We start from the raw sequence: 23,745 nt of genomic DNA on the forward strand, positions 1-23,745 counted from the left end.
CAACGCATACTGCTGTGTGCACAAAAATGAACTAGAGTCTCTACAGTAGAAACCTAGGGGTAGGGCAGATAGTGCGGGGAGATTGCCTTTAAAAACCATTGGCACCCAGCCACTGGAGAGACCAGCTAAATATAAATCGGGCCTTGTCACTCCGTGGCATGAAACCCTCTGTATCTTTCCACTGCATTTCAGACAAAAGCGGTCTCCACTGTGCCCTTAGGCCCTCTGTGATCTGCTCCAAGCCCACCCTGCTTCCCAGCCTACCTTTCATTATTCTTGGCCAGGCTCTTTGTGATCCAACCACACCTATTGATCAACCTCTTTCTTGTCTCTGAGCCTCTGCCCTGGGAAGTTTGTCTCTTAGCTTATAAAGTACTCATCCATTTTGTCTTGTCATTCGGGTTCTGGCTCACATGCCACCTTTTTAGGGCCCTTCCTTGTTATCTTATCTAAAGCTTTTTCTGTCTTCTCCCATAGACCAGTTAGCCTCCACTCCTAGCCACTGCTTAATTTTTATCATAGGACTCACCAGATTAACTATTTTTGTGTGTGTAGTGCTGGAGATTAATCCCAGGATTCCTTGCATGCTATGTAGGTGCTCTGGGGATTGAATCCTGGGAGAGCCTGCCTCTCAGCTACAGCCCTGGTCCTTTTTATTTTTAATTTTGAAAGAGGGGATTGCTAATTTACTGAGGGTCTTGCTAAATTGCTGAAGATGGCCTTGAACTTGTGATCCTCTGGTCTCAGCCTCCAAAGTACTGAGATTATTATAGGTATGCTCTACCATGCCCCGGTTCAAAAATATTCTTGAAACAAAAGAATGAAAAGAATCATTCTTAAAATGAGAACAATAACAAAACCCAGTTCATAGGTAAAATTATTCTAGTTTAGTGTTGATGGTTTACAATTATAAAATGAGAACACTGTATGAATCATCAGTAGCAGTGGGCTTTTTTCTTTTAGATAGCATGCATGTGCTCATTAGCTATCTTTTGGGCACTTAGAGCTTTTTACTAGTTAAAACAGGTGTTTGAATCCAGAAGGAGAATGGTAGACAAATCAGTACAAGCTCTCACTTTTGTCTATGATCACCTAAAATATATGTGAGAAAAAATTCCAACCTGCAGAATATCTAGGCCTCCAGTGATTTGTATGGCTTATCAAGAAATTGTAGAGCTTCAATTTCTGTATATTTTATCTCATTAAATTTTTTTAAGTATTGTGTGTTTGACAATACATTGAGTTCATTAGTAAAAAGAAAATACTTGTGTAATACATACATACACATTTTATTTTTAACTTGTATACATGCACTCAATTTGCATGTAACATATATATATATGACACATATATATGACACACATATATAACTATGGGATATATGTACCAATTTAAAGTGAAAATTTTGAACATGATGAAGATCTATGAAATGACTAGTTTTAACTAAAGTGACAGTTGCTGTTAGAAGAAATGGGCATATTTTCTCGCGTGGCTTTTCAAAATATTTCTTCTATTAGGTTATGTTATAAAAACACTTCTGATTAAGAAAATAGTAAAGGAACTATAATAAAAAAGTCAGACTATTAAAGTGTAGGATAGAAACAACATTGCATAGAACACAAAAGTAATTTCAAATAAGATGGAATTTTAATTGAGGCTAGATCCTCCATCAAATAATAGATATTCCCTCCCTCCACTCCATCCTTCCATATCTAGCTTCCATAAATTGTTCCTGCCCGCTTAGTATGTGGCTACTCTTCTTCTTTAGAATATGAAAATGCCTATATGAGGCATAAATCCAGCAGATAAGTTTATTCAGTGTTTTTTTCTGGCATTTTCTTTTAGTTTTGTGGGTCATTCATTTAAGATCATATCTTGTTATCTGGGAAGTTTGGTATTGAGAAAGTCACTACATCCAGTTTGCCAGTAGTCTTTTAATGACTTTAAATTCACTTTTGATATCTGTACTGTGTGTTTTGTTTGAATATTTCATAGAATGATAACAAAAATGACAGTATTTTACAAAGTCTTTTTCTGGAGGTCTTGAATATATCTTTTAAAACAAAGTGACTATGGGAAAATAATTTTTTCATTGCTGACATATTTTAGTATGGGAAATGCATAGTGCTTTTATTGCTGCAGGAAATTTTTGTACTTTATTATCAAATCACTTTATAATGCCAACTGCTTTTGAAAAATAATCATTGTGTGCCTTCATTTCTTCTTTGAGTATGGCTGTGTCGCCCTCAGCAACTTTACAATAAAGTGTACTTGGGCCTGCATATTTCCACCTGGGTAACTGTCTTGTATAACTTCATGAATTCACCATCTCACAGATTCCTGCCTCCTCCCAATTAGTCAGCATGTATCCCTGCTAAAATTTAAATTAGAGGGGGAAAAAAAAACTTCATAAAAAGAACTTGAGGTAGGCCTTAAGGTGGTATAAACATTTACCTGCATATGATTCATTTAGTTACTAATATGTGAGAATTAAAAAATCTATTACTGATTAATCATTTCTCTTTCTAAGGATGTCTATAAACTAACTCTAAGGTACACAAGTATAGAATAATGGATTACCAATAAAGATAAAGATTGATTGTTTTAGACTTTGGAATAAATATTCTCTTGTAAATTATTTCTTGGTCTAGACAAGGACTCCTAAATACTTTTATCCAGTGAGAACCTCTTACTCTCCTTTCTGTACCCTACTTTTTTGTAGTACCGAGGTTCCTGGAAACCCTTCTACCTCCAGGCTACACTCCCAGGTCTAATATATATATATATATATATATATATATATATATATATATATATTTTTTTTTTTTTTAAATTTGGAAACAGGGTCTCTTAAGCCAGCGAGGCTGGCTTTGAACCATCACGAGCTTTCTGTCTCCACCTTCCAAGCGCGGGAATTACAAGCATGTGCCACCATGCCCGGATATACCCCACTTTTAAAGATGCCTCCCCACTTCATTTGTGCTACTTTTATGTTGTCCAGAAAAAGTAGAAGTCTTTTCTTTCTTCTGTTGCTATTTTTAGGATTAACATGAAGTCACCTAAAGTAGTTTTTTTTTTTTTTTTTTACCAGTGTTTTAATAAGTCAGAGATGATTGAAACAGGTATGGTCCTAAATAAAAGAAAGGAAATGGGTCCTAAACTCTCCTTGAGACTAGCCAGATGTGTATTCGAATATATTTTGTGTATCTTTTTTTTTTTGGTGGTAATGGGGATGGAACCCAGGGGCCTTCTACCTCTGGGCTACACTCCCAGACCTATTTTTTATATTTTTTTTATTTGGAAACAGGGTCTCTTCAGCCAGGTGAGGCTGGCTTCGAACCTGTGTGATCCTCCTGTCTCAGCCTCCCAAGCGTGGGGATTACACCGGGCAATGATGTTCTTTTCCTTCATTCATTGTCTACTAAATGAGGATGTTGCCTGAAATGATACTTAATTTTGTTTCTGGTTTTCATTAATCAGTGGATTCATTGAAGAACAGGGATAGATTTGAAAAGGGTTTGCACAGTAGTGAGAAATGTAATTCACTAAGGTGAATGTGTGGCTAGAGGAGGACTGTACATTTTGATGGTCTGGAACTCATATTTATCCTCTCCATCTTTCTTTACATAATGTTTCGGTCTGGCTTAATAACCCTTTATTGGGTTTTACCCTACAGAAGCCAACTCCTTCACTACCTATGTTGTCAATAGCATTTGAGAAGGCCACAGGATGAGTCCCAAAAACACCACTGGGGAAGTGAGTAGCATAGTCTTCAATTTCACTTCCCCGCCATCCTGCTTGCTCTGTCCCATTCTACTTTCTTTATTGCTGGCAGTATTTTGAAAGATTGTTCCTTGGCACTGAGTACTCCCCCTCCCCCCCCCCAAAAAAAAACCCTTCTGGTCCCTCAAAGAAGACCTATGCTCCCATGTGACAGGTTTGGATCATGTCTGTTCATTGGCATCTCAGTGCAATATCTGTTCCATTGAACAGATTATTTCTCCTCATTTGTGACTACACTTATGCTACCAAGGTCTGTGAACTGAACTTTCTATGACCCAAGTCAACTTGGATTCCACTTTATATAAAAAAAAAAGCAACTTGGGTAACATCCATAATTTTGCACTCAGAATTCAAATCTCTTCTGAGTTCTGTATTACAATGGCATGAGAGAAACACCTAAAATTGATGGGTTTAGAACACAGTGTTCTAGAAAGAGATCTTAAAAGTTTGTATTTTTTTTTTTTTTGTGGTTCTGGGGTTCCTGGAAACCCTTCTACCTTTGGGCCACACTCCCAGACGTCTTTCGTACTTTTTTTAAAATTTGGAAACAGGGTCTCTTAAGGCAGTAAGGCTGGCTTTGAACTTGTGTGATTCTCCTGTCTCTGCTTCCCAAGTGCGGGGATTAAGAGTGTGCACCACCACGCCTGGCAAAAGTTTGTATTTTTTTTTGTTTTGAAATTTTCCTCAGTGTTAATGGATTATTCTCAAATTGTGTGTCTGTGCCTTGGCACAGCTGACATTTGCAGCCAGATAATTCTTTTTTTTTTTTTAGCAATTTTTTTTTTTTTTTTTTTTTTTTTTTTTTTTTTGGTGGTACTGGGGTTCCTGGAAGCCCTTCTATCTCCGGCTACACTCCCAGACCTATTTTTACATTTTTTAATTTGGAAACAGGGTCTCCTAAGCCAGCGCACGCGGCTGGCTTCGAACCTGCGCGATCCTCCTGTCTCTGCCTCCCAAGCGCGGGGATTACAAGCGTGCGCCACCACGCCCAGCTCCAGATAATTCTTTGTTGTAGAATATTACCCTATGCATAAGGTATTCAGCAGTATCCCTGGCCTCTACCTCTTAGATGGCATTGATATCTCCTCCCCTTATACTCTAACAATAAAAATTGTGTGCATACAACTGCCTGATGTTCCCAGGAAAGGGGGCAAATTGTTCTCTATGAAGAGGCACTGGTCCAAAGGTTTGATTATTCTGATGGAGCTGGAGGTAAACCACTTGTGTGCAAGCTAAATCCATTTCCTTTGAGTGGATTTTTAAGTATTAATGAAGTATTTAAAAATGATTAAGAGTTTCTTCATTTTTAAAAAATAATCTTCAGGAAAAAAAGTAACCAATGCTAGATTACTCCATTTAGGGAGTAGTAAATGCTGCACAAAGTGAATTAATAACAATTGTTATTTTAGTAAAGAGATAAACTGTATTGCCAGATTTCTTTTCCACTATGGATTAGTGGAAATTAACTACCTGTAATACCAAAAATATTTTGCATCCATTAAAGAAATTCTTTCTTGTTTCTTAAATAGTGATTATCAGTCATAATGAATTTGAAATGATGAGTTTACAACCATTTAGAAATGCCCAAAGATGAAAATAACGGAATCTGTGTTTCCTTATTTGCACGAGAGTGACTAGATTGTGTTTCTGCCTACATTTTGTGAGAAAGATCAAGTTCTCACTTTTACAGTGTCTTTTTGGAAGCAGGGAATAAATAACTGAGTTTCAATAGTTCATTGAGTAGAGCCATGGTTTTACTTTCCCATTGCCTGTTCCCACTAGGACCACCAGAAGCTAGGTAGAAATTATGATATGCAACAATCACTAAAGGAAATTAGATGCTTTTTCCAAAGCTATATTTCATTATACTTTGTATGGCAAAAAATCTAGCCACATGCATAGGGTCTTTCTTATTTTATCTGTTCATTTTTCAAACCATACGTCATTTTTACTCCTGAAAGGAGACAGAAACAATCAAAGTTAATAATATCATTTTGTCATTTCTGAAAGTAACTGGTATTTATGTGTGCCTCCACTGTAAAGTTATTATACTATATAAAGCTCAGACTAATAGCTATTGGCTTTTCTCTCTATGTATTAGATTTAAACATATAAAGAATTTTGAAGTGTCTCTATTGATGGGCATTGTTTTATTCTTTAGTATTCTTGTAATTCATTTGATTTATCTGAAGATTCCTTGTGTGCTTATAGCTACCGGGTATCTTCATATGAAGTTCATATAGCCTAAGTAAAAATTGAGATGATTGAATTATTACTTTGAATTTATATGTTATGGCACATATAATTTCTCTTGTGTTTTTCTAATTGTTATAAAAACACGTTTAAGGCAAAATAAAGAAAAGTTTAAATGTTTATACTTATGTTTTATATGTGAAGGAACACAATTTTTAAGGTATTTTGAGTTTCTTTCCTAAAAAGAACTTATATTTTGAAGATTTCAGTATTTTATTCAGATATATAGCTGAAGCACAGTTAACTATTTTTTTAAATTTAATAACCTTCTGTTCTTCATTTTTTCAGCGATGTTTTTAGAATTAGCATTGAGGGGTTTTGGCAATACATATTTTAAAATGCCTTTTTTTAATCTATCATTAATATGAATTGAATGCAGCCATTTTATAAAACCTATACAATGTGGTAAATTATTTCACATCTGTTTAATGATGCATCTCTTTGCCGTGGAAGTTCTCCTTCCTGTTATATGCCAAATAAGACTTTCCAGTAGTGAGAAATACATTAAAATATGAGGCCTGACCTCTTAAAATAAGTCGACACATAAAAATTGTACTACTCATGGGTTACTTATGGTATGTTGGTACAGATGTACAATGTGTAATGATTAATCGGGGTAATTGGAGTTTTCATCACCTTAAACATTTATCATTTCGTTGTGCCGGGAACATGCAAAATCCTCTGTTCTAGCTGTGCTGAAATGTACAACAAATTAGTGTTAACTCTAGGCTCACCCTACTATATTATAGAACACCAAAGCTTATTCCTTCTATCTGTATTTGTATGTCCGATAACCAACTTATCTGTGTCCTTCTTCCTCATATTTTTCCCAGCCCTGACAACTCTTGTTCTGCTCTCTACTTTTATGAGATACATTTGTGTAGCTTTCGTGTATGATTAAGACCATGCAGTATTTCTCCTTCTAAGCCTGGCTTATTTCACTTAATGTCATGTCCTCTAGGCTCATCTATGTTGCCGCAAATGAGAGGGTTTACTTCTTTTGTAGGTGATTAATATTTTATTTTTTACATGTACTACATTTTCCTTAGCCAGTCCGCTGATGAGCACCTTATTTAATTCCACATGATGGTTAAGGCAGAAGTGCTACAATAAGCACAAGGGGGGGGGGAGTACATGGGAGTTCACATGTCTCTGTGACATATTCTTACTCCTGGCTCTAGTAGTGGGATTGTTGAATCCTATGGTAGTTTTTGGTTTGTTTGTTTTATTTTTTACTGTTTTAGGTTTTGGAAGAACCTTCGTACTGGTTTTTATAACAGTTGTACTAAGGTACATTCCCACCAATACTGTAAAATAATTCTCTAAATCCTTGCCAGCTTTTTTTGTTTACTTTTCTTTTTTTCTTTTTTTTTTTGCTAATAGTTATTCTTACTGAGCTGAGATGGTATGTCTGTTCAGAGCATGCCCTTTCTCCTCACTTCCCCACCTCTTTCAGTGCTGAAAATTGAACCCAGAGTCTGATGCGTGCTAGGCAAGTGTTATACCTCTGAACTATGTACATTTCCCCTCTGAGCTACTATCATTTCCCCAAAACATTTTTGGACTGAGAATTGAACCTAGGGGCATTCTATGAGCTACACTCCTAGTCTGTTTTATTATTTATTTATTTTTATTTTTTTGAGGCAGGATATTTCTAAATTGGGGAGTATCTCCCTGAGTTACTGAGGCTGGTCTTGAATATGGGATCCTCTTGTCTCAGCCTCCCAAGTTGTATGATTACAGGCATATACCACCATGCCTGGTTCATTTACAACCTTTTTTAATTGGAGTATGTGTTTTCTTACTGTTTAATTGTTTGAATTTCTCATATATTTTGGGTATTAATTCCTTGTTGGACGAATAATTGGCAAATATTTTCTCCCGTTATGCTGGTTATATCTTTGCTGTTGCTTTCCCTTTGTTATATAGAATTATTTACTTTAGTTTAATCTCACTTGTCTACTTTTGCTTGTTTTTCTCTGCTTTTGGGATTTTATACAAAAAAGTCATTTTCTAAAATGTTTCCCCTCTTTATTTTTTTTTGTAATTTCAGAACTTTGGGTGTAACATTTAGTACGCTTTTTATTTATTTCAATTTGATTCTGTACATGTCAAGAAAAAGGATTGTAGTTTCCTTCCTTAGTATATTGAAGCTCCATCTCTAACATGATTTTTTTCTTTTAACAATGATATATCTGGTGAAATATTTTTTAACTTACATACGTGGCCACTTTCTGATCTTTTCTTTACCTTCTATGAAGTGGTTAAAAAACAAAGCTTTTTTTTTTAAGGGAGGGGGAAGTAAGGGACATGGTTGGGGAGTGAAGAGCTCAATAAATAAGTGGGTTTCCTCACAGCACAAGGAGTCTTCTTGGCTCATTATTAGGAAGTCAGGGACTACAAGGGGCCAGATTTCTCACCTCATTGTTGCAGTCTGTGACTCAGAAAACATGGACCGCATTTTAGCTGTGCTGTTCAGTGCTACTGAAATATATAGTTATCGTCTTCTCTGTCCGTAGAGTAGCCACTAGCCACATGTGGCTGTTTAAGCTTAAATCAATTAAAAAGTATACTAAAATAAAAAGTATACTACTATACTAAGATAAATATTTAAGGGGGCTCACTTCTCTTGGAAAACCAATATGAGTAAGTGAAATGTTGAAAGTATTTTATCTTTTCTTGTTCTGTGTTATGACTTATGTCTTCCGAGGATATAGGGAGCTTATAACGTATCTTTAGGCACCTTAACCAGGCTGTTGTACGTTTAGGGCCCACCAACTCTTGGCCAGAGCCGCTGTGCTGTCTTTTTTAGAGTATGGAGCTTCCTGGCAGCACATCTTTTGTACAAATAGTTCTTTCTCCTATGTAATTGGAAACCGGTCCTAGTTGATGAATAGAGGTCTGGTTTGGGATATTGATAAAAATAAGTCACAGCATGTGGAGACTTGATTCACTAGCCTTTCCTCCAACTTAGGGGCCATCTGTAAGGATAAGGACCAAGTTAAATATCATTTGGACATTATGGTTTCTAATATTTCTAAGCTTAAGAGTTTGTTATAAGATAGAAAGCAACAAAGTGTTTACAAATCAATAATATTAGCTAGTTTTCTAGTGAGAGCAGCAGTACACTTTTAAATGTTCTTGAGCAGAATTTTTCTTTTTAATGTTAATTTTTTTTCTCTTTTGATGTATTTTCAGAATAATGATTGGGCTCTTGTGTTAGACATTTCTATGATTGTAACAAATACCTGAGACAAATCAACTTAAAAAGAGGAAAGCTTTATTTTGACTTAGAGTTTTGAAGAAGTCAGTCTGTGACCAATTTATCCCATTGCTTTGGGCCTGAAGTAACTCAGTATATCATGGCACTAATGTAGGACAAAGAAGGCTGTTTTGCTTCACGGTTAAGACATAAAAAAGAGAAAGAGGGGCAGGTAGGGCCCTAATATGGTGATTATGCCCCCAGTGGCCGGAAGAGTTTTTAGTCCCACCTTTTAAAGGTTTCACCAGCCCCCAGGAGTGCCACAGGCTAGGCACCACGCCATTAACACATAGGCCTTTAGGAAACACTTAACCAAACCACTGCTGTTCTCTAACCTCTTCTAGAGTGACCAATGTAATTAAAAAAAGTATGAATGCATAGATTGTAAATGATGTGTTTCAGTTCATATCTTTTTTGCCAGGCTTTCTTACATTTATCTGGTGGACACTTCATCAGCTTGGATTCTTTTTTTGGATATAGCCTAGTAGTTCCTGAAAGCTTCCTTGCTTCCTGGTATGACAAGATGTTCCAGACTCATTTTGTACATTTCCTACACAAAACCTAAAATCAGCCATTTCTTTAAAGATCTCTTAGGATATTTTTAAATGAAAAAAAAAGCCCCCATTTTGCCTTTTTCCCCATTATGTTAACTCATATCAGCAAAGCAGGAAACTGAAAAAAATAAATGTTCATGTTAGTTTGAATATGAATATTCTTATAATTGTGATGTAAGTGTTACACTGTTAAATTAAAAAACAAAGAGTTGAGTAGGTGTCAGCTTATGTGATCACCTGGAACAGAGATTTGTTAAGGCCTCTAAGCATGTCTACTATTTGTTCCATTTCAAATTATATTACACGCATGTATGGCCTTGTGAACTGTTAGTTTCTCTACCCATGCAGGCACATGAATGTAAAAGTAAATATTTCAGATGACTGGAAATCAATTAAATTATTCTCATAACAAAATAAAGTGTGGGCCTCGTGGTACATGGTTATAATCCCAACATTTGGGAGGCTGAGACCAGAGAACCGCAGTTCAAGGACAGCTTCAGCTACTAAGCAAGGCCCTTCCCAACTCAGTGAGACCCTGTTATGAAGATAGAAAGAATACAAAAACAGGGCTGGGGGTGACATTTGGAGGTAAAATGCCCCTGAGTTTCATCCCCAGTACTTAAAAAAGAAAAGAAAAGAAAAGAAAAGAAAAGAATCAGTTACCTTTGTGGTATGAGAAATTTTAAAATCAAAGAGTTATTTTAATTGTAAACTCATAGATGCTTTAGTTTCATTTGTATGTCTCTGTTGATGAAAGACAACAGGCAAGACATTAAAAATCACAGAGCAGACGTATTCTGAAGGCTAGTGAACTAATGCAGGATAATTTGTGATGTAAGCTCAAATGGTACTGTTACCACCTCCAAACCCCTTTTCTCACTATTGACATACCTCGCAACTCTTACTACCCACTAATGGAAACTTCTTGTAATATTAATTTCACTCTCCTCGTTATTTCTGCTGTAAATGTTTCTTTAAAACCCATTTCCCATTTTAAGTTTTTAAAAGATATAAATCCCACTGTATCGATATGGTATGCAGCCAGCGTGTCTTTTTGGAAATGTTCATGTAATAAACAAAATAAGGAGTTGGTATTGACTGGAGTGAACATCAAGACCGGGGTGGTATCTTCCTACTTCTGATAGTTTTATTTGTCATAGCTTGGACGAAGGTACAGCCCATTTAAGCATAAATATGCATGTTCGTGTCTGTGTTCATTTTGCTAGTGCTAGATCCTGTCACTTCCAAGAACAGAGGTAACATTGGAAGAATTTGGTCTTACACACCTCGTCAGTGGAGGAGGAAGAGCCAAATCACCCCTTTCCTGAGCGAGTGTCTCCGAGGTCTCCATCTCTGGGATTGCATGGATTCATTATGTAGCAGTTGGCTCTGATGCGCTTGCACAGACACAAATTAAGTTGGACAGGACTAATGTCCCCTGTACTTTGCTGTCATTTGAAATGCTGGCAAAAGGAAGGGAACAGTGAAAGGGGAGGAGAGCCTGTTCCTGTAGCACTTTCCCTATGCAGTTTGGCGATTTTTAGCCTTTGATAGCTGTGAACTGCTATCAAGTAAGTTGATTTCCACCTGAGATTGATAACAATTGCTTATTTGGAATGGCTGCCTAGATTTTTTTTTTGGGGGGGTGCTTTTTGGAACTAGGGATCAAAACCAGAGCACTGGACCTGCAAAGCAAGCGCTTTGCCACCAAGCTGCATCCTGGCCCCCTGCCTATCTTTTTGGACTCAAGAAGACATGTTTCAATGTACAACTTACTTCTTCATGGTACCCACACATCTGTGAAAAAGAGACTATCTATTGAATTGTAATTAGAATGAGTTCCCCTGCCTTTTAGTTTTGTCTTTTCTGTATTCAAACTGCTCGTGCACAGTAATGAAAAAGACAGTCATTTTTTAAGAAAAATAACATTGTTTTCACGTGCAAGTTCAGTGTCAGAACAGACAAGCAATAGTGTCTGAACTCTTTTTAAAATATAAGATATTTTTTGTGGATTAGGATATTTCTGAATGTGTCTAGTATTTCCTGTTAGAAATTTTTTGTGTTTCTAACATGTTAATCCAGAAATTAAAGTCACGCGATTTCATTTTGCATATGAATTCAGATAGTCATTCTCAAGTTCTTATCAAAAGGATAGAGGATGTGATAACATAAAATATCCTCTCTCTTTTTTTTTTTATAAAGAGTGTGCTTTGTATAAGGGTGGTGCTAGATTTATAGAATGTCTTATAAAGACAATTATCAATTATTTATCACCTGAAGAGTCATACTCGAAATTATTGCTGGAACCAGTTATCACCTCTTTCCTGTCAGGACCACCATCACTCTTAAGGCTTGTATTACTTCTCACCTGTGACACCAACTACGGCCTAATGATGTTCTCTAAATTGCACTTGTTTCAGCTGTCAGCCAATCTCAAAGTCTAATTTCATATTGTTCCTGTGCTCTGAAACCTTAAATAGCTCTTTTTCTGGTTTGCTGAATAAAGACCATTGGACATAGAGAGGTATCCTGAGCTCTCTGACCTATTTATAAGCTTATATCATTTTCTTTTGCCTTATCTTGTTTTCCTAAAAGCTATTTTATTCTAACCCAGTGGTTCTCAAAATGTGGTCCCTGGACCAACAATATCAATCTTACCCTGGAACTTGTTAGTCATGCAAGTTGTTGGAGCCCTCCACACACCTTGAGGGTGATGCCATCAAGCCATGTCATGCAGGCTGTTTGGGAAGACTTTCTCCAACTTGCTAGCAGCTTAGCTTTTCCAAAGTTTCCTTTCTATTGCCCCAGATTTCCATAGAATCCAGAAATGTCTTTCTCTCATCTTGTTAAAATCTGGTGATACTGCAAAGTCCAGTGTATGCCACTGCTTTTTCCATGAAGCCATTCTGGATCTTATCTTGTATGGCATTATTTTCTCCCTGTCACCAGTCACTCATTAACTCATTCTAGTCATCTAGTGCACCTGTCTTCTTTTTATTTCTGGCAAGTTAGAAAGCATGGCATCTTGAGTTGCCTTGTGTTAAGTACTTCCTGATGTCATGCACACAGTAGGCTCTCGAAAAGTAGATTGTGACATGTGTGCATGTATGGGTATGGCACTTTTAACTTCACTATGACGCATCATTACAATGCACAAATAAAAGTTTGTAAAAAAATAAAATAGATTGTGGCTTATTGATTTTACAGAGGTGGTTGAGAAAATGAAGCCTTTGCCCAGGAGGCATATACACATCCCAGGAAATCAAAGAAGCTTCTGTTAACTACTGTTTTGACTTATTGAAGTCAAACTAGACGTGAACGTTGATGTATCTTTGAGGAAGAAGCCAGATGTGCCAGTGTAAAAAAATTGTAATGTCTGCTATGCTGTTGGAGAAGTTGAATTAGCCCTGTCATTTCACCTGGTGCTGTGAAAGCTGCTTCCATTATTCTGTCATTAGTAGACTGTTACCTGGCGCAGAGGAACTACTCTTCAGCCTTTCCTGTAGCTCTGGAGTGCTGTGTTTCATTGATGTGCACACACAGTGTTTCATAGGAATTGACAGTTCCTCCTCGGATGGGTCATCTTAAAGGTGGCATAAAAGCTGGACATGGTGGTGCAGAGTACAAAAGGGAGGCTGAGACAGAAGGATCACAGGTTCGCAGCCAGCCTCAGCAACTTAGTGAGGCCCTCTGAAGTTTAGTGAGACCCTGTTTCAGAATAAAAATGAAATAGATCTGGGGGTGTAGCTCAGAGGTAGTATGACCCTGAGTTGCAGCTTCAGTTAAATACACACACACACACACACACACACACACACACACACACGTGGTTTAAGCAAAGAATGAAATTCCAAAGAGGTTGGCAATAGGATGGCTTGGAAATGGGAATGCTAGGGTTCCACTTTACAGGCTGAGATATTTCCAAATGCAAAGGTGTGACCATTGCATCTTATACTATGTGCTTATTATGAATTGTGTCTTTCTTGGTGGTTGTGATGAAAAGGGGAAGAGAACGAGAAATCTAAATGTCTTTCTGGTTTTCTTTTTAAGTCTTCTTTTCTCTTCCATTACAGGCTCTGAAGGGTTCCAGCTGAAATTTCAGACCAGACAGACTCTGTGGCTTCCGAGGCAGTGAATCCAAGCTGCTCCTGTGTACTGCCACCGAGTTGCAGGATGGTGCACGCAGCCAGGCTGCTGTTGCTGCTCCTCGCCTTCTTCTTCTGCGCGGATGCTGAGAGTAAGCCATTCTCCCCTTCTCTAGGGGGCTGTGACCATAATGAGTGGTTTTGTTTGTAGTTGGCACCAGGCTTGGGGCCTCTGAATACATTTCCTTTGGAAGTAAATCCTGAGACACTGTGGTATCCTCCTTGGCTAGCAGCCAGACTTTGAAAAGGATTATTGATGTGACTTCCTTACCATTTTCTCTCCCCTTTAATGCCCCTTTTCTCGTGCATCTAACTGTTTCTAACATTTATTTTTATTTTATTTTTTGTACTACCCCTTACCAGTCTAGTGGCAAGGATATTATGAGACCACTGATAAAACTGAAACTGAGGCTAACCAGCTGGTGGTGCCAATAAGTAAACGTTGTTCAGATCCATTAGAAATTTTTGACTTGTATGGATATTTCTATGTTTAGAAAAATGCACAGTGTCACACTGAGCCCAATTAAACCTCAGAGCCCCTTGTAGCTGTCACAGCAGCTGTTGTAATGTACTGTTTCCGACAGCTGTCGTCGAGTACGATATTCAAACAAATCAAGCAGAACTGACAACTTTGTGGTGGGATGGAGGGTCTGGAAGTGTGCAGAGAATTCTGTGGAGGACAGACACCAAAGTGTGGATTTTTGGATTTGATTTATGAAAGTGGGAGCGTGGTCAATTAGTTTGCCAGTTAACAAGAAGATCATATCTTCTTCGTAATTAGGCAGTCATTAGGTCTACCTGATGTATTTCTTTTTCCATCTGTCCTATGGCCTTTGGGGAAGAGTTAGTACTGGAAAAAATGGATGTCTCTAGCTTTTTCTTCACTGACATGTCTGGTTCTCGGTAGTGGTTCATGGGTGAGTCAGCCACTCTTTGTGGGAGTCTGGAGGTGTGATTAAATTGTATACCATTTGTTGTCATTAACTTCCCCCTTCTCTGACCATTCCACTGAGATTATATATGATTCACGTTGACGATATTTCCAAGACATATTTCCTGTCATATTGTCCCCTTCTTATTAATTGAATTTTGACAAGAATTCCCTCAGTAGCAGGCATGTGCCTCACTTAAATAGGGGCCCTATTTTCTAAAGAGATGTTTTGAGGAGTGCAAGAAAGAATGTTATTAATTAGACATATATGGAACTTGTATGTTTTAAGCAAAACATTTTCCAGTTAATAATGTATATAGTTTCCTAATTAGCACTTGGGAGTGTTGGTATAAGGTGAAGCCAAGGAAGATCTAGTACAATGCCAGGAAATAATTAACTGGGAAAAGGCCCAAATGTATGATGCTTTTGTTATTTTAAAGCCATTTTATGTCAAAACTTATTTTAAAGTTGAAACATAATTTTGGTTTAGAAGAGAGAACTTGGGCATATGGCTTTATTATTTATTTTATTTTGGCTAAAGTGCAAAAGTAAGTTGTTTCACTGTTGTTAATTTTTGGCAAAACTAGTATTAAGGCTCTGGGAATCCACTTTAATGTCAGATCGCAGCTAGAGATTTTCTTGAAGTTGTTAGATATAATTATTATATATCCATGAAATTATTCTTCCATGAAGTAACTATATTCTTCTACTGAACAGCTCTGATTTTGCTTAATTCTCTGGAGGAAATTGGCAGATAGATATCAAGAGTTTAAGAGCAAGTACTATTGAAATTATGTTTTAAAAAACAGCCTATACTATAGATGACTATCATCTACTTTTCTTAGTCCTTTGCTTCTTTTATTATACTACTTTTATGCTTTTCTTACAAAAGAAATCATAACCAGGCTTGGTAATATACACCTATAGTTTCAGTTATTTGGGGGAGGGTGCTGAGACTGGAGGATCACAAGTTCAAGGCAAGACTTAGCAACTTAGGGAGGTATTGAACAACCTAACAAGATCCTGTTTAAAAAAAAATTAGAACTGGGGTGTAGCACAGAGGTGAAAAATCCCTGGGTTCAATCTCTAGCACCAAACCAAATCAACCAACCAACCAACCAAACAAACAAACAAACAACCAAATAACAACAACAACAACAACAACAACAACAACAACAACACCCCAAATAACAACATAGGCCAAAGAAATCACGAAGGCACTTATTTAGAAATTTTTAATTTAAGAGATTTGCCATGCTTTATAGTTATGTGGTATCAGCTTTCAACCCCAAGGTGTCACTTGAAAAAAATTCATCTCCTCTTACCCTTACCATTGACATTTAAAAAAAGGGGCAGGCTTCCATTTGGCCATGCGAAATTTAATTTTGCCCTTGTCTATTCATCCTGGTTTTGGTATATTTCCTGTTTATCAGATTCATCTGGCACTGCTGAGTAGCATGTATATCTTGAAAGTACCTGGAAAAGAGAGAAATTTATCCATGTTTACATTTTAAATGAAGAAGAAACTTTTTTTTTGTGGTACTGGGGTTCCTGAACAGGGTCTCTGAAGGCAGTGCGGCTGGCTTCTAACCTGTGCGATCCTCCTGTCTCCGCCTCCCAAGAGCAGGGATTACAAGTGTGTGCCACCATGCCTGCCACCACTGCAGGGCAAGAAAACATTTATCAGTAATCTACTCCAGGTGCAACAAAGTAGATGATAGGGTTAGGGATTACTCTTAGTCACCAGGAATGTTTAACGAGCAAGTGATAAGATAAAATCTAGCTTACAGTATCTTTAATTATGTCTTTGCCGTTTCTTAAAACACAGAAAAAGAAGTGAAAAAGATATGTAGCACTAAAGAGAGAAATTAACTTCTCTACCATCTAAGAAAGATAGTACTTTCTAGGCCTTTAATACCTGGGTCATGATCTAGTTTTTTTCTACCTTTATTAGCATATCCAGTTTTATTTGTTTTTCTCTTTTGCCCAACTTGTTTTTATTGATCCAAGGGATCAAAAGTTGTATTTCAAAATTTAAAAGTAACTTTCAGATCCATTTAAAATTCTGAAATAATTTTTGGAAAAATTTTCCTCCTTTGAAAAAGAAATGATTGTGGGTAGTGAATGTTTTGGAAAAGGCCTCTCTAATTTACCATGTTAATTTAATGTCTCCAAATCACTGTTTTTGGAATATCTATGAAGAGCCTAGGAGTCAGGATTGTAATCTGCAATGTAGAAGGCTAAAGCAGAGTGTTAGGTGTTATCATTACATTAAGTAGGAGACCTCTTTTAAGCCGTGGTTCAAAACTAGGTTGAGGATTGTGATAATGTCCCTTTAGCAGAAAATTATAGCCTTTGCCATTGCCAATTTAAAATGGCCTACAGATCCCCACTATTATTTTAAGAGGCTAGATGTGTGTACGTAAATGTTATATTTTTTCCATTTCTTTTTCTTGAGTGCCCCAAATGGGTTTATGTGTTACTTCTGCAATGCATGTTTGTGAGGTAGAGCTGTGGTCTAAGGAAAGAATCACATGTGGCCTCTGTTGAAGCACCACGAATAGCTCTTTCTTGTGTTGACCCAGTCAGCTTTCTGCTTTAGGTGGTAGCCTGCAGTAAATTTCACAGTATCATGCACACAAATTAAAGATGAATATAGGCTATGAGAGTGTAATCCTCGAGTGAATCTTCTAACTTTTGGATGCGTTTTCATAATAATTCCTGGTAGTTAATTCTGTACATTTTTTTAGTTTACTGTTTGCCTTCCTTCCTTCCTTGCACCAAATGGAGGCCAAAGACCTGCTGTTAACATCTGTGTCAACCAGTTTCACTCGAATCAAATTACTTAAGGCTTGCCACTGTACTCTAGCCCTGTGTTTACACTTTGGCCATTGTAATTGCACTTCAGTCTTTCCTAGATCTCTGATAGAAACATAAATCTTTATAGTTTAAGTCCTCAAATGGTTATTTACATTCGTGTTCTGTTGCTCTTAGTTATTTTTCCATCCTAGATGGTCGATAGCACTCATTTCCCTTCCTTGTGTTAAAAAGCCTTACTGTATGTAGGCACTGTATCCTCACAGTATTTCTGACTTCTATAGGTACAGTAGGCCTCCTCCTCCTCTTTGCTATCACACCACTACATCCTTTGGAATTTTCTATTTTTCTTTGATGTTAGAGAATAGACTGACATCTCTCCGGTAGGCTAACAAATTTTTCCTCATATGGCCACATGTAAGCACTGATATCCGAGTTTGATTTTAAATTCTGGCTGAATTTGGTAAATCATACTCTTTGCCTGAGTTTTCCTATTTTTAGAATGTGGATGATGGATATAATGAAATGCTGAAGACAGGATAATGCAATACCTACTGTTGTTTTTTTTAAGAATAAGACAAATTTAGTAAAACACATAGGTCAGCAGATGACAAAGAGTAGGTGTTTAATAAAGATTAGGTGTTATTATCATTATTCAGAAACACTCAGCAAGAATCGTTACTGAGCACTTGCATTAGGTACTGTGCTAAAATTCTCTTATTTGGCCTAAAGACAATTCCAGTTTGGGTGGTTTATAAATAAGGTTTCTTACAGCAAGTTCAAGTCATCAGCTTAGTTGACTATAAAGTCCTATACACAGAGAGATTCTTATAAACCTTTGTCCCTGGTAATTAAGTTGAAGATCAAGAGGAGAAATATCAAACATATTTGCTTTAGTCAACGTTTTCAAAAGGCTCAGCTCTTAAAATTACTAAATTAAATGTAATTTGGCTTGAGTACAATGGATAGTGGAAGATGTTCCAACTGTCCGTCATCTTGTTTCATGTAGTGCATTTTCCTGAGCTACCCAGAAGAAAGACTTAGAGATATTTATTGTAAGCAAATGTAGCTATGTGGCCAGTGGTCCAGAAAGCTTAAGATGGAGGTGAAAATCATGAGGAAGAGAGCGAGTGGCACTGATATGGAAAGGAATTATTTTGCAAGAAAAATTATTCCTTAAGGGAAGAGGAAAATGACATGATCGAGGGTAGAGCAGATGATTCCTTTGCAGTTTTCTGAAGTTGGTGAGATACCTTCCAAAATGAAGTTAGAAATGGGAAGAATTCATTTCTTATGACATTAAATGCATATTTTCCTACTGGTAGGATTATTTCACACCAGGGGCATTCATACCTCATCAAAATCTTAAAGCCTTTTGTTCTTATTTTAGATTATAATGGTTATTTTTCTCACCCTCTAAATACTTTACTACCCTTTAAAAAAGTAAATTATTTGGGATGATGAAAATATTCCAGAATTAGATTAGGGAGATGGTGCTAATTGAGTGTATAAAATATTATTGAATTGTGGAGCTGAAATGGATGCTCTATATAGTGTGTGAATTATATTTCATTTAAACCATTTAGAAGAGAAAAAATATAAGTTGCTCTTTGCCCTGTTATTAGGATAGAGTCTTTTGGGTACGTGACACCTAAAAAAAAATATTTGCTGGTTTCTTCAGGTCAGTTAGAATAAGATGTGTTCAATCCTAAGTGGAACGGAGAGTGAGGAGAAGCCTGTTCATTTACTTGATTTATCATTTATCATGTTTATCATTGTTTTTCTTTTTTTCTGGATTGACAGAGGTGCAGCAAAATAAAAATGCTGCTTCTTCCTCCTCCCTCCTCCTCTCATTTTAAAATAACTAAATTAGCAACATCCAGCTGTCTGCAGCAAGGAAAATATTTCAGCTATCTCATTGATCCTTTTGTTCTATTGTGGAAATTCTGTGGCTTTCTGAGTTAATTATGCCCAAGCAGAGCTGCAGCTACCTAGGAAGTTAAGAATGTGTAACAACATCAGCACATGCTACACTTCACTTTATTGAGTATAGTGGGCTTGACTTAAACAAAAATCCAAAGTATGATATGTTTATCTCTGATTGCTACTTGTGATAAGGCCCTTACCTTGAAGGATGGAATAATATCTAAAATATTTGTGAGCTAAATCTTATAATTTTAATAGCTTGGTGTAGTTTATTCTGCTGTTCTGTGATTTCCTGTTTTCTTTCCCTTGTCATTCGGAGTTTCTTTAATTTTCCTTACTCACCTACTTTTTACTTGATCTATTTCAAATATTCTTGATTTATGTGGGGGCAATTTCTCTTCCTGCCCATGTGAGCATGCTTCACTGTTCCTCATGAAGACTCACAGGTATAAGGTGGATAAGCCTCATAGGACCAGTTATCTGGCCTATGATTATATGTTTTTGTTCTATCCCTCAATTTTTTTTAGCTTTATTTATTCATTAAACCAGCATGTGTGTGTGTGCGCGTGCGCGCGGGTATGTATGCCTGCTATGTGGAAGGCTTTGTACAAAATGATGGAACATAAACACTTTGAAGTGTGGTCTTTCACCAGTGTGGAATTGGAATCTATCTTCAGAATCCAGAGCTCATGCCTTAATATCTTCTCAAGAAATATTCTCAGATTTTTTTTTTTTTTTGCATGGTTCTGGGACTCACATCCAGGACCTTGGCACGCTAGGCCAACTCTGGACCCCTGAGCCACATTCCCATCCCTGTTCTCTGTTGTTATTGAAAGGCAGGAAGTAGTATATGAGAACATGGACTGGGAAGCAGAATGCTTGTGTCAGAGCTCATCTTTGCTGTGTGCTAACTCTGACCATAGGCAGGTTATTGATCTCTACGGGTCTCTCATGTGTTAAATGAAGATAAAAATAAACTCTTGATGCGGTTATCATAAAGATAAATAAAGAATTCCTTATAAAGCATCTTGAATAATAGGATTAAATATTCACTAAGTGATATTTGCTGCTATGCTTGTTTTTTCTGATTAGTTTGCATTATTTCCAAGTTTGAAGCATGTATGTTTAGAGATCTGTTGGCATTTATTATTCTGTTAACCTCACAATTTAAACAGAATTTTTTAAAAAATGTAAATATCTATCTTTACATACAATTATGATTCCAAAGAGTATTGATTGATTGGCTCATTCTTTTAAATAAATGTTTATTGGGCATATTTTCTGTGCCAAGCATTAATTTAACTAGTGAAGATACACTGGTGAGAAAAAGAGATATAATCCCTAGCCCTAAGAAACTTAAACTCTAGTGGAATAGACCAATACTTTACATTAATTTTATATTTTCTAGGTAGGACAAGTGTTAAAATGGAAGAAAATAGGCAGCTAAGTAACTGTCTCATGTTTTCTGAGTAGTAATTAAAAGCATTCTGGAGGGAGAGATTTTTTTAATTTTTTTTTTTTTTTTGGTGGTACTGGGGTTCATGGAAACCCTTCTACTTCCGGGCTATACTCCCAGACCTATTTTATCCTATTTTGTACTTTTTTAAAAATTTATTTGGAAACAGGGTCTTTTAAGCCAGTGCGGCTGGCTTCAAACCTACGCGATCCTCCTGTCTCCACCTCCCAAGTGCTAGAATTACAAGCATGCGCCACCACGCCCAGTGGGATTTTTATAATTTTAAAATAATTTTTTACTTAAAAATTTTACAAAAAGCATATAGAATTTTCCCATGGACATTTCACCCATGTATTACATAATCACATTATATAATCAAAACCAGGATAATATTGCATAATTACAAAATCATTAACTAAACCACATGCATTGTTCAAATTTTATCTAGTATCAACATACATACTCATGTTATTTTAAGATGTCAAGTTCTTTTAAGTTTATCACATGTCTATCTCTGAGGAAATAACTTTTGAGCTTTTACCTGGTGGATGAATAGAGGTTAACTAAACTATGCCTTATTGAGGCAAACTATTAGGACCAAAAGAAGAGCAAGCGCTTATACCTCACGAGGAGGAAAAACTAGTGTATTCTGGAGACTGATAAAAAAAGAATGTAGATAAGGCTGGACAGGTAGGAAGAAACCTCCTGCTTACTTGATAAAAGGCTTCGGAGACCTTATTCAGCATCCTGGTTTTTATTCTTATTTATTTTATTTTTATTTACTTTTAAAAAATCTATAATAGCAAGAGATTTGCATATAAAAAGATCCATAAGGCTGCAGGGTAGTGAAATGCTTTGGAAGGACCCAACCAGTGTCGGAGAGATCTATTCGAGGCTAAGTGGCCATTAGGGAGATGTGTACAATGGACTAGGGTGGTGGAGGTTAGGGAGACTAGTTGGTTTTGATACCTAAAATAATTTTAATTGGCTTTTGTGAAGATGTCTTCTCCCAAAACATGAACCACTTATACATTTTTCTAATTAGGGTTGAAAGTAAAAATCAAGTTGATATACTCAACCCATTCATAATACAAGTAATCCACATTCAATATCTTAGTAATATTTTGTTCTTAACATCTGTTATTTTCCCTTCAAATTATCTCTTTTTACATTCTTATAATTTTATGTTTTTATTTTCCAGTTCAGGCAGTTTTATTTAAGCTTTCTTTTTTAGGTCAGTTTATGTCTAAAATGTGGAATCCATAATCGATTTAAAATTTTGACCGAAGGTTAGTATTTTACTATAAAATATATTTAAGTTTAGTCTTATTCTCTAACCAAAATTTTAAGTTCACACTATAATTTGAGGTGGGTTTTGCAAAAATCATAACATAGTATTATGACAATCATTTGTAATAACTTGAGCTATTAAATATGACATAAAATATAGTAAGTACTTATATATTCAGTTTACTAAAACACATAATACCTTACTTTTGAGATAAAATCACAGAAATATAATAAATCTTTTAGACTATAATCCTTCTAGTAGTTTTTTTTTTAGGTTTTATTGTTTTTCCTAAATAAGTACTTAAGGTGCATATAAGGAAGTGAAAAGTAAAATGTTGGTAATCACTAAAAAGATCATTCAAACCTGTAAGCCCTTGTGATTTCAAATTTATATAAAGAAAACCCTGCTAATCACTGTATTTATTTTTTAAAGTAAAATTTAATCACAATATTTAATTTACAAGACTTAATATTTCATTCAGAAGATGACAACTGTGTGCTCCTAACAGGTTGGATACAGATTCCTATTAAGATATCATTTCCTTTCTAGCTGGGCTGTGGAGGAGGGAGGTGGAGGAGGATGGGACAAGACAAAAAGTAAATGAATAGTGAGAAGGTGGAGAGAGATAAATGCTGCAAACATCTCCAAACAGGATGATGTGACTGTAGAACAGAGGAGGGATCTGGGGTGGGAATGTGGCAGGAAAGTGTCAAGGAAGGTGCTACTGAGTGAGATCAGCATTCTAGCTGAGTGATGGAGAGCAGCCAATGTTAAGAAAGTGGATCAATCGTAAAGCCCCGAATACTAGAAGGAGCCTAGTGCAGTTCAAGAATAAAATTCAGCCCTGGTTACTGGATACACAGCAGGTGAGAGAGACAGGTGAATGCCACAGAAAGGGGCCCTATCATCAGGTCCTGGGGCCTAAGTAAGGAGTGTGGATTGTGTATTAGGTAAGTAGGTGAAGAAAACAGATCCTATACCGGGACAATGAGTTATTTTACTCTACTGGGACAATGAGTATTACTTTCACAATAGTGTGTTGAAAGTTTGGTGCAATCTTCTGACCAAGTTATATACTTGTTCTCTAAACAGCCTAGCTAAACTTTTCTTTGTACCAGCTAATATAGACTTGGAAAACTAAAGACTTTAACCAAAGCACAAACATCTGCTCTTAGATCTTTATCTCTGGCTAGTTTTGTTTTTCTTTTGAAAATAGATGTCGGTTTTATGCAGGAATCATGTAATTAAGTCTATACCTCCCTTCATCAGTATCCACTGCAGGAGCAGAATAGGGCGGGTGCATTCACAAAGCAAGGCTGTAATTGGG

The 23,745-nt window shown here is 36.5% G+C and overlaps 1 protein-coding gene across 10 annotated transcripts in view; it reads left to right on the plus strand.

Moving 5' to 3' along the window:
• Positions 1-14,022: 14,022 nt before the first annotated feature.
• The window catches only part of PTPRD (protein tyrosine phosphatase receptor type D), a gene marked incomplete at both ends in the record, with an annotated part of 415,865 nt that continues 406,142 nt past the window's right edge, over positions 14,023-23,745 (plus strand). For 8 of the 10 annotated variants that reach the window (XM_080708734.1, XM_080708736.1, XM_080708737.1 and 5 more), the window contains one exon: positions 14,026-14,089. In XM_080708734.1, coding sequence (XP_080564860.1) covers positions 14,026-14,089 — 64 coding nt within the window. Of the gene's footprint in view, positions 14,090-23,745 lie in introns of all 10 variants that reach the window. The other 2 variants (XM_080708743.1, XM_080708735.1) reach the window with 1 other exon arrangement.

Source organism: Muscardinus avellanarius, assembly GCF_963383645.1.
Source record: "Muscardinus avellanarius genome assembly, chromosome: 13".
NCBI classification, from domain to species: Eukaryota; Metazoa; Chordata; class Mammalia; order Rodentia; family Gliridae; genus Muscardinus; species Muscardinus avellanarius.